The following is a 14,104-nucleotide window of genomic DNA, read 5'->3' as shown; positions in this document are numbered from 1 at the left end:
TCCACAGTGTATACTGCCAATAGAAGTCTAACTTTGAGAGAATAGTCACTATTACTTAATGGATACCCACCGGTTTTTTCAGATCAAATGCTTACGTTTGTTTACTTCATGTTAGAATGTTAGTAAATTCACTAGTATGTGTGTATCTGTGTGTATATATGTGAGTGTGTGTGTATCTATGTGCTTGTGTGTGTATGTGTTTGTGTTTGTATCTGTGTCTATCTGTATGGGTGTATGTATATATTTATGTGGAGGGTGTTTGTGTGCGTGCGTGCACTAAACACATCAATTTTAAACTATAAAAAAAAATTTCAGAAGGGGTGACATTTGACTAGACTTGACAATTCTCTGTAACCCTCATAGAAGCCTGCAATTAAGGGAAAACCATATTTAATTTGAACTGAGTACTTCACAGTTATGGCTTTTTTTCTTAGTTAATACTATAATTGTTAAGGAAGAAAAATGAAAATTTAATTTTACCCTCCAATGAGCTAATGAAATATTAACCTCATTATTGCAGTAGATCTTTGTACTAATTGGTGATTCCCTGTACAAAAAGATGAATTGTAAAATGAATTAATCCTTCTTAGAGTATTATGGGTTCTTTCTACAGAAGAGAAAGCTTGCCTAGAATGTGTGTCAGCAGACAGGACTGTGTCCCCATGCCTAGAGCTTTGCACAGTGCTGACAACTGGAGCTGGTTACATGTATTTTCTTAGATGTTTGAGATGTAACTCTAAAATCACAGCCTGAGCCAGTCTGCACAGTAGCTAATCTAAAACTCCAGTCTCCTTTCAGCTCTGTATCGAAGATTTTCCTAACAGGGTCTGTTGATCATCAAGAAGCGGGAATAAGATGCAGATGTGACAATTGATGGCTGTGATTGGGAATTGGGAAGATGAGAATAAAGAGTGATTCTTGTGAGACTTTTTGAAGTACTAACTATAAGAGTTAGGAGGGAACACTGGCAAAGCCTTGTCTTAGGTCCTCATTTTACAGATCAGAAATTAAGAGCAAAAAGCAAGCAGAGTCTGCTTAAAATGTGAAATAAATTCCCAGTCTGCTAAATATCTAAGTAATTTTCCTTCTACACTACATTGTCTTTCAGGAAGCAAAAAAATTATATGGCAAATGACAAGATTTTTGTTTTCAAAGTAATTATTGAAACCATATATATTTTATGTGAGGCATGCTAAATTGATTTTAAAAAGTAGACTTAGGTTCTAGTGAACCATTTCTTCTTAGTGATTAATTTTGACACTGAAATCAGATTTTAAGAAGTAAACCAAAGTATAAAAGTCATTAATTTTGTTGATATTTTTCTTTTTTTTTTTTAAGATTTTTTTCTGTGTAGCTTTGCACCTTTCCTGGGACTCACTTGGTAGCCCAGGCTGGCCTCGAACTCACAGAGATCCGCCTGGCTCTGCCTCCCGAGTGCTGGGATTAAAGGCGTGTGCCACCACCGCCCGGCAAGATTTATTTATTTATGATGTATACAATATTCTGCCTGCATGTATCCCTGCAGGCCAGAAGAGGGTGCCAGATCTCATTACAGATGGTTGTGAGCCACCATGTGGTTGCTGGGAATTGAACTCAGGACCTTTGGAAGAGCAAGCAGTGTTCTTAACCTCTGAGCCATCTCTCCAGCCCTTGTTGATATTTTTCAAAATATTTTATATATACTTTTCAGAAGAGCACACAGTTTTCCAATTTGAAAGGTGGTTCTGCCTCCTTTCGGACAAAGTCTTAGGTCTTGTCACATGGGGATTTAAATTCGGTTGTTCTTCCCTTCAGCTTAAGGGGAGGCATCAGTTTTTCGTGCTACTTAGTGTGTTCTTACTTGTTGCCTGCCTTCACAGTCACAGTGTGCACAGTATGCTGCGGACAGGAGAGAGGAGGAGAAGATGTGTGACCACCTCATCAGTGCGGCCAAGCACCGTGACCATGTGACGGCAAACCAGCTGAAGCAGAAGATTCTCAACATCCTCACCAACAAGCACGGTGCCTGGGGGGCTGTCTCACACAGGTGCGTGAGGATGGGTGTGGAGGGAGAGAGGAACACATGACAACTGACAAGAGAAAATAAAACCCATTCTTCACCATGACCACACATTTGTTACTTAAATATCATTGCAAATATGAAAATGGGCCTCATTTATTAGTTCATATCTTCATTTTAATAGTTTAAATGGAAACCTAAATGGTGTGTTTTGTTTGGTTAGTTTTTGGTTTTTGAGACAGAGTTTTTCAGTGTATGCATGGCTGTCCTGGAACTCACTCTGTAGACCAAACTGGTCTTGAACTCAGAGATTTACCTGCCTCTGCCTCCCGAGTGCTGGGATTAAAGGCGTGCATTACCGCCACCCAGCTAAAAACCTTAATGTTTTGAAATTTTCTCTAATGCTACTAATTTATATTTTAGAGTAATAGGTAATGATAAAACATTCGCTTATGCAAGAGTGCTAGGTGTAAGATCTGCCTCTCTTTTTAAAAGATTTTCAAAATTAAGTTTATGTCATTTTTACCTTTTATTTTATATGGTAATAAAATATAATCACTTATTGTAGAGAAATAATACACTACTTTAGAATGGTTTCTTTCACTCTCCATTCAACTTTATGGATTTTTCATCTCAAATTATATTTATGTTGCTGTAGCATAATTAAACCAAAATTGATCATTTATGAAATATAAATTTTCTGTTTTCTGAAGTGTATGGCACATAAGGTGTTTTGTTTTTGTCTGTACACAGTCTTCACCAAAAAGACTAATGAAAAAGCTCACTGGGTTTAGATTGCTGGTGTCACCTTTCTCACATCTTTCTTTTATTGAACCCCTCACATGTTTTTACTAAATTTCCAGCAGTGTGGTGACTTGTGGAATCTAGACTGATGCTACTGTGAAGCATTCTGGGATCAGTGACTCTGTTAGAGGAGACATGGCAGTCTGTCCTCTGCTTACAAGCAAGATTTAAGAAAATAGTAGTGTTTTGCATTTAAGGTAATACTGTAGCCTAATATCTTAGAAAAAGAACACCAAGTACTTGACATTTATAATAAGCACATAGCAGCTATACATGTTACTTTCAGGGACTGCATTATCTTCTCAGGCTCTGCATTTGCAATGCAGACTCCATTAATCAAGAGACCTACCACATTGGTGTTACCTTAAGGATGCTCCACTCTCAAGTGGCTCAGACTTGGCTGCATATCTTATCACCTTTCAAGGGGAAATATGCAATGCCACTATGTCAGGGAGGTGCACAACCTCATATCGATAACACAGGAAATGTAGCCATGGTGGAATTGCCGCCTGTGCTGCATATCTCGTCACCCATCTCAGGCCATTCAGTCACTCCTCCCTAGAACCCATCTTCGCTTCTGTCCATTCCTAGACAGGTGCCACTGTGTGCCTTTTTCTGGAGAGACATGAACACGTGTCTATCCACCCCAGAGAGGGCACCAACAACAGACTAAAGAAACAGTTATACTCAAATCTAACTTAGTAACTGACTCTGGGTTAATTGGGTGTGTTAAAAGGAGCATAATTGAAGAATTACTTCCATGCAATGGCAACAACTCATGCAAGCTGCGTTCTTGCAGCTCCCTACACTACTTGAAACAGAGTGCAGATCTGAGGCCTCCTCTTCCCCTTAACTGTCACTTTCCATAGAACTGTGAGAGGGGTTTGTGAGTCCTTTACATTTCAAGAGCTTCCTGAGCCTGGCATGTTTTGTTTATTTCTAAAGTTCCATAAGCATCCCTCCAGAAGGGGCATACCATTTCATAGGAAAGCCCATCCAACAAACACCAAAGTCTTTGTGCCTACATGAAACTGCAGTCAGCAATGTTTTTATTCAAGAGTTGTGTGCAAGTCCAGCAGCACTTTACCTATATTCCAGTGGGAATCGTGTATTTCTCAATGTATTGGGAAAATATTATAAATTAGCAGTTGCTTTTGAATGCTTTCTTGTGATTTACAAATGTTCTCATAGTTCTCATTTTAATTCAGCAAGAAATAGAATTAATTGCACATTGGCATTTTCATTTTTCTTTCAGGGAGACTGAAAAGCATGTTTCCAAGTGGAGTGGCCGTGTTTTGTTTAGAGGTCGTTTTTCTGGACTGCTTAGCAGTATTTGACAGTCAAAGCTCTGTGCTCCCTTGGTTGCTTTGGTTCCCTTGCTGCCCACTTGGCCCCTGTTGTAATGCGTCTCTCACAGTTCATAGCTTCCCCACTGCATCCACACTGGCTTCTGCAGCATTGTGAGCAGGCTGACCTCACTTTGCATGTTGTCTCCTCTCCTAGGCCCTTCAGATTCCAGTGGCTTTCTAGGCCACCTTATCAAATTCTCACACTTTCTGTCGTTTCATCATTTCTCTGAACTCATAGCTCTAATTTCTTTCATGGCCTTAAAATTTTAAATGTTTATTTCTTTCACCTGTTATTATGGATTTTCAACTCTATACCCAGTATATAGTACTCTACATATAACAGATGCTCAAGACATATTCTTTACATTTATTTTTTATATTTTAATAAAAAATAGAATTATAGCACTTCTCCCTTTTCCTTTCCTCCCTCCAGCCCCCCAGCCCCCTCCCTTCAACTCATTCCATGTCCCCCCACTCTCAAATTAACAGCTTCTTATTTTTTGATTTTTATTATATAAATATGTATAAATATGCATGAATATGTAAGTGAAACCTGCTGAGTCTGTTTTTGTTGTTAGTGTGGATATGGCTTCAGGGATGACCACTTTGTATTGAATAACCAGTTAGAGGGCTCATGCTTGGGAGAGGCTAATTCTTAATTCCGAAGTTACCTATAATTCTTTCTGTAGGAACCCAGTGAGGTTTTCTCCCTACACCATTAGCATATCTATTGATACTGTCATTATTCCAGTCTTGTTCAAACAGCTATTTCTAGTCTACTTCCTGTTATTCTGGCTCCTAGATGATGTTCTCTGAGCCATAGATGCAGGAGCTGTGCTGTAGATGTGTCCAATTTGTATGGAATCCTCACAATCCATTCATCTCTGCATTGTGTCCAAAAACAGTTTTCTGTGATCTCCATTTGCTGTAAGGAGTCGTGTCTTTGAAGAGGAGTGGTAACTACACTTACCTGTGGGTTTAAGAATAACTTTTAGAATCTAGTTAGGAATTATGCTGGTCTAGCAAAGTGGCAACAGTAGATTCTTTTCTAAGATTCTTGAACTCATTCACTCTGGGACGATGACCAGGTTTCTAATACTAGGCGTGATTTCTCTCCTGTGGATTGGACTTTAAGTCAAACTAGACAGCTGTTGGTTACCACAGACATGAGAGTACTGTGAATAACCTGTGACTAACCATTCAAAAGCAAGTTTTTAATGCCTGATACTGGGGCTGTTTTTAGTCTGTGACTCTTGTCAGGAGCATTATCAGCCCAAGCACTATAACGTGTGTGTGTGTGTGTGTGTGTGTGTGTGTGTGTGTGTGTGTGTGTGTGTGTACATATTTACATTCCAGACTTCAAAATATAGTCTAGAGCTATATAATAAAAACAATATGATATTGGCACAAAAACAGAGATGTAGACCAATGGAATAAAATAAATGATCCAAACTTGAGTACTTATAACTACAGCCATTTGACATTTGAGACAAAAAAATACATTGAAGAAAATGTTGAAAAAGCATTTTTAACAAAGATCCTGAGAAAATTCCATGTCCGCATACAGAAGAATGAAATTATACCCATATATATCACCCTGCACAAAAATTGTCTCCAAGTGGATCAAAGAAATAATTTGAAACCAGAAGTGCTAAAACTACTAAACTAAAATATAGGTAGTACCTTACATTATATAAATTTAGGAAAGGACTTTCTTAATAGGACTCCATTTCTCCAGGAATTAAGACCAACAGTTGACAACTGGGGCCTGATAAAACAAAAAAGCTCCTGTACATCTAAAGAAACAACCAATCAAGTGAAGAAGAAACCCACAGAATGGAAGAGTATCTTTGTAGCTATATATCTAATAGAAGATTAGTACCCAAAATATACAAAGAACGATATACCAAGAATATGCAAAAAACAAAGAGTCAGGGGGGAAAATGACCCAATTTTTAAAAATGGCCTAGGAATCTAAACAGAGTTCTCAGTAGAAGAATTCAAAATAGCTAAAAAGTACCTCAAAAAAGTGTTCATCACTCTTAGCAATTTGGGAAATGCCAATTAAAACAACTTTGAGATTCTATCTCTCCTTAGTCCAAATGGCTAAGATCAACAAAAGAACTGATTTTAAAAAAAAGAAAGATAAAACGCTCCTGAGGTTGTGGATAAAGAGGAAACCTCATCACTGTTGGTAGGAATGCAAATTGGTGCAGCTGCTCTGAAAATCAAACTGGAGAATCTCTCAAAAAATGAAAATAAATCTACCATATGATCCAGCTATACCATCCCTTGGCATATGCCCAAAAGACTTGACCCCTACCCTCAAGGACTCAGCAGTGCTCATTGCCACTCTGTGCACAATAGCTGGGAAGAGGAACAGCCTCAATGTCTCTTGACAAATAGATGAGTAATGAAAATGTGGTGAATAAACACAGTGGACAACTAATCTGTGAAAAATGAAGTCGTGGAGTTTGCAAGCAAATTGATGGAGCTAGAAAGAAAATATGGGTGAGGAAACCCAGACTAGAAAGACAGATACGTTTATAGTCTCTTGTCTGTGGGTCTCAGCTCCGAATCTTCAGATGTGAGTCTATAACCTGAAATAACAGCAGAACCCAGGAAAGTAAAAAGGACCCAGGGGGTGGGGGACCTTGAGAGGGAAATAGCAGGATTCAGGTGCTATAATGCAAAGTGGGGGATGAGCAGGGGGACTCCAGCTGTAGAGGAGGGAGGAAGGTCAGTACAGAGGGAACAGGAGAGGAGGGACAAATAACAGCAAGGTTGTTTGATAGATCCTCAAGGAATCCTATGATTTTATGTTTACCTAAAGTTAAATTCAGTGTGTATTTTTGAAATGAATTCATTCTTGAAGGTCTGTGTGCTGTAGTACCATGTGTCAGTGGTGTTTGGGCTTGTTTTAGAGGTGGTCTTTATCATATAGGATGTGAGCTTCATAACATGAAGCTCTATTGTTTATTTGTTGAGTATTGTATTAACCTTCAGCAAATAATTTCCCTGCTCCTCAAGTTGTGTAATGAATAAAATGAGTAAATAGTTTCTACATTATTAGTAAAATGAATTGATGTGTGTAAAATGTCCAATGTAAGATATATAGTACATCTTTGTTCCCTTTTTTTGTCTTTTTTTTTTTTTTGACTACTTGCAAAGAGCCTATTAAATGCAATAACACCCCAATATGTTATTTTTATTTTATTCACTTTTTTTGGTCAACAAATTAAAACTTGACTCCTGTCTATGCCAGCATAGTTGTAAGCAAACTTGTCCTCTAGCTTGGTTTGTTGGGTATTAGAAACAATGATATTAAATAAGAGGTAACAAACACACAAGTTGTGGAAAATGCCAGCAAGGAAAAAGTACAAGGCCCTCCAGGACTTTTGTTCTATTAGGGAAGAGTTCTTTGGAGAAGCTCTGTTTTAGCTAAAATTGGAAGTAATTGTTAGATGGGTGTCTACAGATAGTGGTTTTAAGTCATTCAGGAGACAAATATTACCAAAACTTTGACCTGAAAATTAACAAGATGAATAGAAAAAGAGTAATTTGTCTACTGCTTAATGAACAGGGGAGTCAGTAGCTTGAAGTAGTTTGAAGAGTCGACAGGAGAGTAATATATGGGCAACATGATCTGTGACCTTATAGATCATACTGAAAATGTGTGACTTTGTCAGGAGAGGCATAAAAACAATAAGAACTTTGACCTGCAGGGCAACAGGATCTGATTTATGTTGATAAAGATAAGTCCAACTGCTCAGTGAAGCTGTGTACAGAACAGATAAGAAGGTATGCATGCTCACCCTGTTCAGACCTGCAGTCTCTCAGTCCAGTGTCTGCTCTGTCCCGAGCACTCGCTGGTTCTCTCTGACTTTCCTAACCTGCTCCTCTCATCGCTCTGCAGGAGTTCTGAGTGGGGCTCTGTTTGAAAGGCTTGCACTATGTCTGTCTTTCCCAGTATCACAGCATTTTCAGTGTGGGAACTGAATGCTAATCCTGTCTAAATTCTGCTTATCTACTGTACATTAAATATGAATGAATGTCATTCCTATAATAATCTACCTCATGTAAAAATATTTACTTTTAACACAGATATGCCAACTCTGGGTTTTTACTCAGTCATGCTACAGGACCTAACATACTTTAGCATTTAAATTAACTTTGTTGCTCTTTCTTTCCACTTTGACTAAAGTCTAAAATTTGAAAAATCTTTTTAAAATATGTATCTCAAATTCCAGTACTATTAATATAAGCTTGAGCTATTTTTCTTAATCTATATTAGTTTTGAGGATTATATCTTCTACTCTTACATGCCATAATTGCCTATATCAAATCCAAAGAATCTAGCAGTCCCTTGAGTTTTTAAGCCTGTGTCTTAATTTTTATTGGGCTTTTTCATAGAAATATTAATATTTAGATTCTGTTTCCTGATAAGATGCTGGTAGGACCAATTACTGGGTGCAGCTGTTTATGAGCAGTAAGTATACTGGCACATCGTATTTAGTGCCTTATTTTTGTTCTAAGGTAGATAATACTTTTTTATTTTACACATAAGAAGTATGAAGCTGATAGAAGGCTAATGTCTTGCCCAGCGTCACATAGTTAAATAGTAGTAGAGGCAAATTTTAATTGAGATATGTCTTAACCTGGAGGCCAAGGTAATTCCAGTGTTGAAATTAATTACTAATTATTTATATTAAGCATTAAAACTATTGATTGAAATGATAAAATATCGCTAGCTAAATGGAAAGAAGGTTTAGAAATATGAGGTTTTAAAAATTATTTTTACCATCCTGTGTGCCCAAAGCCTGACCTGAACTGATTCCAGGAGTGCTACCTAATTATTCAAGGCAAGGAAGATAGGTTTAATTGAAAAAGATAAAGTGAAAAGAAATTCTCCAAAAAAAAGTTCATGTCACCCAGTGTCCCACAGCATCCTCTGGTGCCTTCCAGACGTGCTCAGCGAAGAGAGCCAGGAAAAGCTCACCATTTCTCAAGCAGGCATAGCTAATAGATGCTGAACCAGTAATGCTGCAGATGTGGAACTGTCAGTGATTTTAATGCAACCGTTGTAACTAACATTTAAGAAATAAAGGCAAATTGTCTTGTAAAGAATGGTGAAGAGTAAAATCTCGACAATGAGATGGAGTGCACGAAAAGGAACTCAAAGGGGAAATGACGCCACTGACATCAAAACTTAGCTGTGTGCACTCAGCAGCAGAAAGAAGTTGACAGGGGGAAGAACAGGAACTTAAAGACAGATCATGGGCTTTCACAGTTGAAGAACAGGGATGAGCCGACTCCATAAACCTATGGCACAGTGTCAGAAGGTCTGTCATTCCAGTCAGTGGAGAGAGGGGGCGTGAGAGAGAGAATGAGAATGAGTACATAAAAGTTACTTTAAGAAGATAGTTAAAACATGAAATTTCATAGAAGATACCAAGCTAGAGACTTAAATATAGAGACTCCAAATAGAAAAAAAATTAAAAGCTATATTTAAACATACCATAATGAATCTGAAAACTAAAGATAGGAAATTTTTTAAAGAAGTCATGTAAGAACAAATAAACAAACAAAATATGTGTTACATCTAGTGGAACAAAAGCTCACAAGATTATAGCTTTCTTGTAAAAATCACAGAGCCAAAAAAAGCATTATTAATTCAAAGTTTTATATCCAGCAAAAACCCTTACTTTAATTATGGCAAAATGAAAGTGTTGTCACCTAAGTTGTTAGCAGAAGTCACATTCTCAAAGAAATGCTGAAGATATTGTTCCAGAATACAATCACTGAGAACAGCTGGAATAGCAGCTGGAACTTCAAAAGTAAAGAAGGTTTTGTTATTGTTGTTTGTTTGTTTGTTTGTTTGTCAACTGTGACATTAGAAAGACAGTGTACTAGAGAAACAATGGACCTTTTTTTCAACAAATATTACTGGAAACACACAAAATTTGGAGCAACCTATACTGCAGTCCTATATAAAAGTTAACTCAAAATAGGTCTCAAACTTATACATAAAATGTGAAATTATAAAACTTCTAGAAGAAAACAAAATCTTTGTGGTCTCATCTGGTAGAATGACTGATTAATCAATAAAGATCTGATTCTTAAAAACATAATAATACAAAAAAGAAAAACATAGGACCAGAGAGATAGCTCAGTAGTTACAAGTACTGGCTGATCATGCAGAGAACCAGGGTTCCATTCCCATCAGCCATGTGGCAGTTCATAACTGTCTGTAACTCTAGTTCCAGGGGATCCCATGCCCTCTTCTGACCTCCACTGGGCATCAGGCAGTCAAATGGTACACAGACATACATGCAGGCAAACACTCATACAAATAAAATAAAATAATTTTATTAAAAAGAAAACCACAAAATGGTCATTATCAAAACTAAATATCTATTTTTAGAGGAGAAAAACCTCAAAAGAACTTGAAAGGATGAGAGAACATCTGCACTAGACTGGAAAGCACCATAATTTACAGAGGATTTATACCTAGAATATAGAATGTACTTTCCGTGTATAAGGATATGAAACAGGTACTGCAGTTTAAACAAGCGGCAAAGCCCTAGAGGAGACACTTCACATGAACAAAATCGCAGAGAGACAAGAAGCACATAAAGATACTCAGTATCAGCTCCTACAAAAAGTCAAAACAAGATTCAATTATGCGTTTATTGGAATGTCCAAATGAAAGCAACAGAGATGTGCTGGCAGGGTAGTTCAGCAAGTAATGGTGTTCAGCACCGTGCAAGAACTGGAAAAGCTATGAATGAAGCATGTGTAACCCTCACACATCCCTGTAGAAACAAATGGGTTCAGCTTCTTTGGGAATATTTCAGATGGATTCTTTTTCTATATATATATAATGTGTGTGTGTGTGTGTGTGTGTGTGTGTGTGTGTGTGTATAATGTATATCTCATAGTACTATTCTGTGTAAAATAATAAATTATTCAAAGGTGAAAAACATTTGCTAGAAGTATTCAAATAGTTTAAAATGTCAAGCTTTCATCTAGAAATGTGCTACATAAAATATTTTTATGTAAGTTGTGTTGCTAAGATATTGATAGCACCTGTGCTAGTTAAAACAGCACAGTAATAATCCTATCTTTACAATGTGAAGTGTGAGACTCCTCAGCAAGTAAGAACTCACTCAGTAGAATGTAATTCTTTTGATTTGGTTATGTAAGGAGGAAGGGGATTGAAAGAATCGGGGAGACAATAGGAGCAGAAAAAAAAATAGCAAGTGGTAGATTGTGAAGACTAGAAACAGCAATCCAAGACTGACACCTCCAACATGTAGAGATGAAGATGATCAGATGGGGAAGCTGAGTATTGAAGACTAGTAATCAGGGGTTCAAAATTGAAAAGAAGAAATGCTGTATTGGGTGGTGACTTTGAATTATTTAGGGTAATTCCAGTATTTAGGGTGGAAGAGGAGATGTCTGCATATTTTCAACTTTCCATTTTTAAGAGGAATGGCCTGGGATAGGCACGGGACTCCAAGGAGAAAGATTAAAAGACTATTGCTTATGTTTAGCCAGAATTTAAGTCTCAAAGTTCAGCAAGGCGGTAGTGGCACATGCCTTTAATCCCAGCACTCCAGAGGCAAAGGCAGGCGATGGATCTCTGTGAGTTTGAGGACAGCCAGGTGTACAGAGCAAGTTTCAGGGTAGCCAGGACTGCTCAGAGAAAGCTTGTCTTGAAAAGCAAACAAACGGGGCTGGAGAGGTGGCTCAGAGGTTAAGAGCACTGGTTGCTCTTCCAGAAGTCCTGAGTTCAATTCCTAGCACCCACATGATGGCTCACGACCATTTGTAATGAGATCCAGTGCCTTCTTCTGGCCTGCAGGCAGAGCACTGTATACTGAATGAATGAATGAATGAATGAATGAACGAACGAATAAATGAATAAATAGAAAGAAAAGCAAACAAAAGAAGTCTAAAAGTTCATCTTCCTTAGAACAAAGTATAATACAGATGCAAATGAAAAGAAACAAAAGATACACTGCAGCATAGCAGAGCTTAAAAGGCTGTCACAACACAGCCCTAACAGAACTCTAATACAGGCACACTCCAGAGGACCCGTCTAGGAGGACGTAGAAATGGAGATTGTAGCACAAGTGTCTGCGAGAGTGGGAGAGCCTCGGCTGGAGATCCCAATTGATTGACCTAAAATCTATGGGTTTTTTAAAATTAGGATAATTATTTTTGATCAGACTTCCAGAGATGTCTATTTTAAAATGCATAACACATACAGTTAGAAATATATAAACCACACAGGTGCATATAACAGAGGAAAGCAATTTGCAGATAAAACAACCAATCTCACAAACATCAGACTACTTTCTTAGCCACGGAAGCCTTCAGTGTCTACTGTTTTTTCTCAATTTCCCAGGATTGGGATTTCTCCTTAACTTAAAAAGGGCATAAAATTGCAAACTTATGATCATTTCCCCTCCTTAAAGTGAGTCCATCACATCTCTAGCTCTCAATGCAGTTGTTAAAAAGTCTACATACACTCACAAAGCTGTAAACAGTGCTGTCAAGCACTAAAGTTAGGCAGACCCTAGAGCTCGTCTGCTGGAATCATTGGAGACGATGCTGTCATACGTATTTGGATGGTGAAATAAGTCTGTGGACTCTCTTGTGACTTTTATTCTCTTGCTTCTTGTTTTGGATAGTTTCAATTAAATATCTAAATTCCTTGAAACAATGTGCTCAGCTCCTTACATTCTAACATGAAAGGTATATTAAATATTTAAGAATCTAAATCCCAGTAGTTTCTGTATGAATATACTGTTTTGTAACTGCGTATATATATTTACAAATGAAAGGAATAAAAAATAACTAGATGGGCTAGGTTAGTTTGCAGTCGTGTTGTGTTGTGCTGTAGGGACACTAGACCACATGTCTTAGATTGTGCTGTGTGTTTTAATACTCTGCTTGTAAATAGTTCATTGTTATTTGTCAGTGATAAAAGTTTGCCTGCTACTTGGAAAGTGTCTTTGCCTTAGAGTGCTGTATTTGAAGTCATCTGTCATGAATACTTTGATGAGAGACGACTATTTATGTTTATGGCATTTTAAGTAACTGGGCAAGAACCTTTAGAATACAGAAAAAAAAAAAAAAGCCTGATTTACTGTCATCTCTGTTCATTTAATTCTGCAACCTTGACAGCATAGCATTCCTATATACCTCCCAATGGGGATAATTCAGTAAAAACAGATGAACACCAACACCTAATAATTGTTTCCACCTTAGGAATTAGCAGTGTGATGGAGTACATATGACTGGATGGGTGTTATTGCCAAAGCACTCCACCAAACCCCTTTGCTAATATGTACTACTCACTAGAAAAAAAAATAACTGTTTTCATTTGTAGCCTGCTTCCTGAACATTTGCTGCATTTAACAGTCTGTTATTAAGAGATAAAATTTTATGTAAATAATGTGTTTGACTGTTTTTAAGTCAGCTTTAAATTTTGTTGTTCTTAAAGCCATAAAGTAAAGTTTCTGCAAAGTTATTTCAGTGCTTATTTTGATATGATGTCCTATTGCATTACCTCTCTGTTGTTAATTTATTTATAGACACTCCTTAATACATGTGATTATGTAATTTGTCAGATGTTAATTTTTAAATTCAGTGAGTCCTCCATCTCTTCATTAAGAAAAAGATTGGAGATATAGAATCCATTATATAAGGAAATTAACCTGTAACAATATTGGGGAAAATAGTGAAACACCATAAGGGTTCCACATTCAGTCCCCAATGCCTTGTGCTCCAGAGCCATGCTTACAAACCACTAAAGTATGGATTTGCCACAGTACATCCTATAAGCAAATGCTATGAGGGTGCTCTTTGCTTTGATATAGCTGCAAGATTAATGATCTTAGCACAGTATGTTTGCTCCCACCAGTACTTCTATGTTAAAAAT

The 14,104-nt window shown here is 37.4% G+C and overlaps 1 protein-coding gene across 10 annotated transcripts in view; it reads left to right on the top strand.

Moving 5' to 3' along the window:
- The window catches only part of Nbea (neurobeachin), a 544,486-nt gene that overhangs the window by 298,168 nt on the left and 232,214 nt on the right, over positions 1-14,104 (top strand). For all 10 annotated transcript variants that reach the window (XM_028882144.2, XM_037206608.1, XM_028882142.2 and 7 more), the window contains one exon: positions 1,860-2,026. In XM_028882144.2, the coding sequence (XP_028737977.1) occupies positions 1,860-2,026 (167 nt within the window). The remainder of the gene's footprint in view (positions 1-1,859; positions 2,027-14,104) is intronic.

This window comes from Peromyscus leucopus, chromosome 6 (genome assembly GCF_004664715.2).
Source record: "Peromyscus leucopus breed LL Stock chromosome 6, UCI_PerLeu_2.1, whole genome shotgun sequence".
Taxonomy (NCBI): Eukaryota; Metazoa; Chordata; class Mammalia; order Rodentia; family Cricetidae; genus Peromyscus; species Peromyscus leucopus.
Note: the sequence above shows the minus strand (reverse complement) of the source record. Positions and strands in the feature narration are given on the sequence as shown.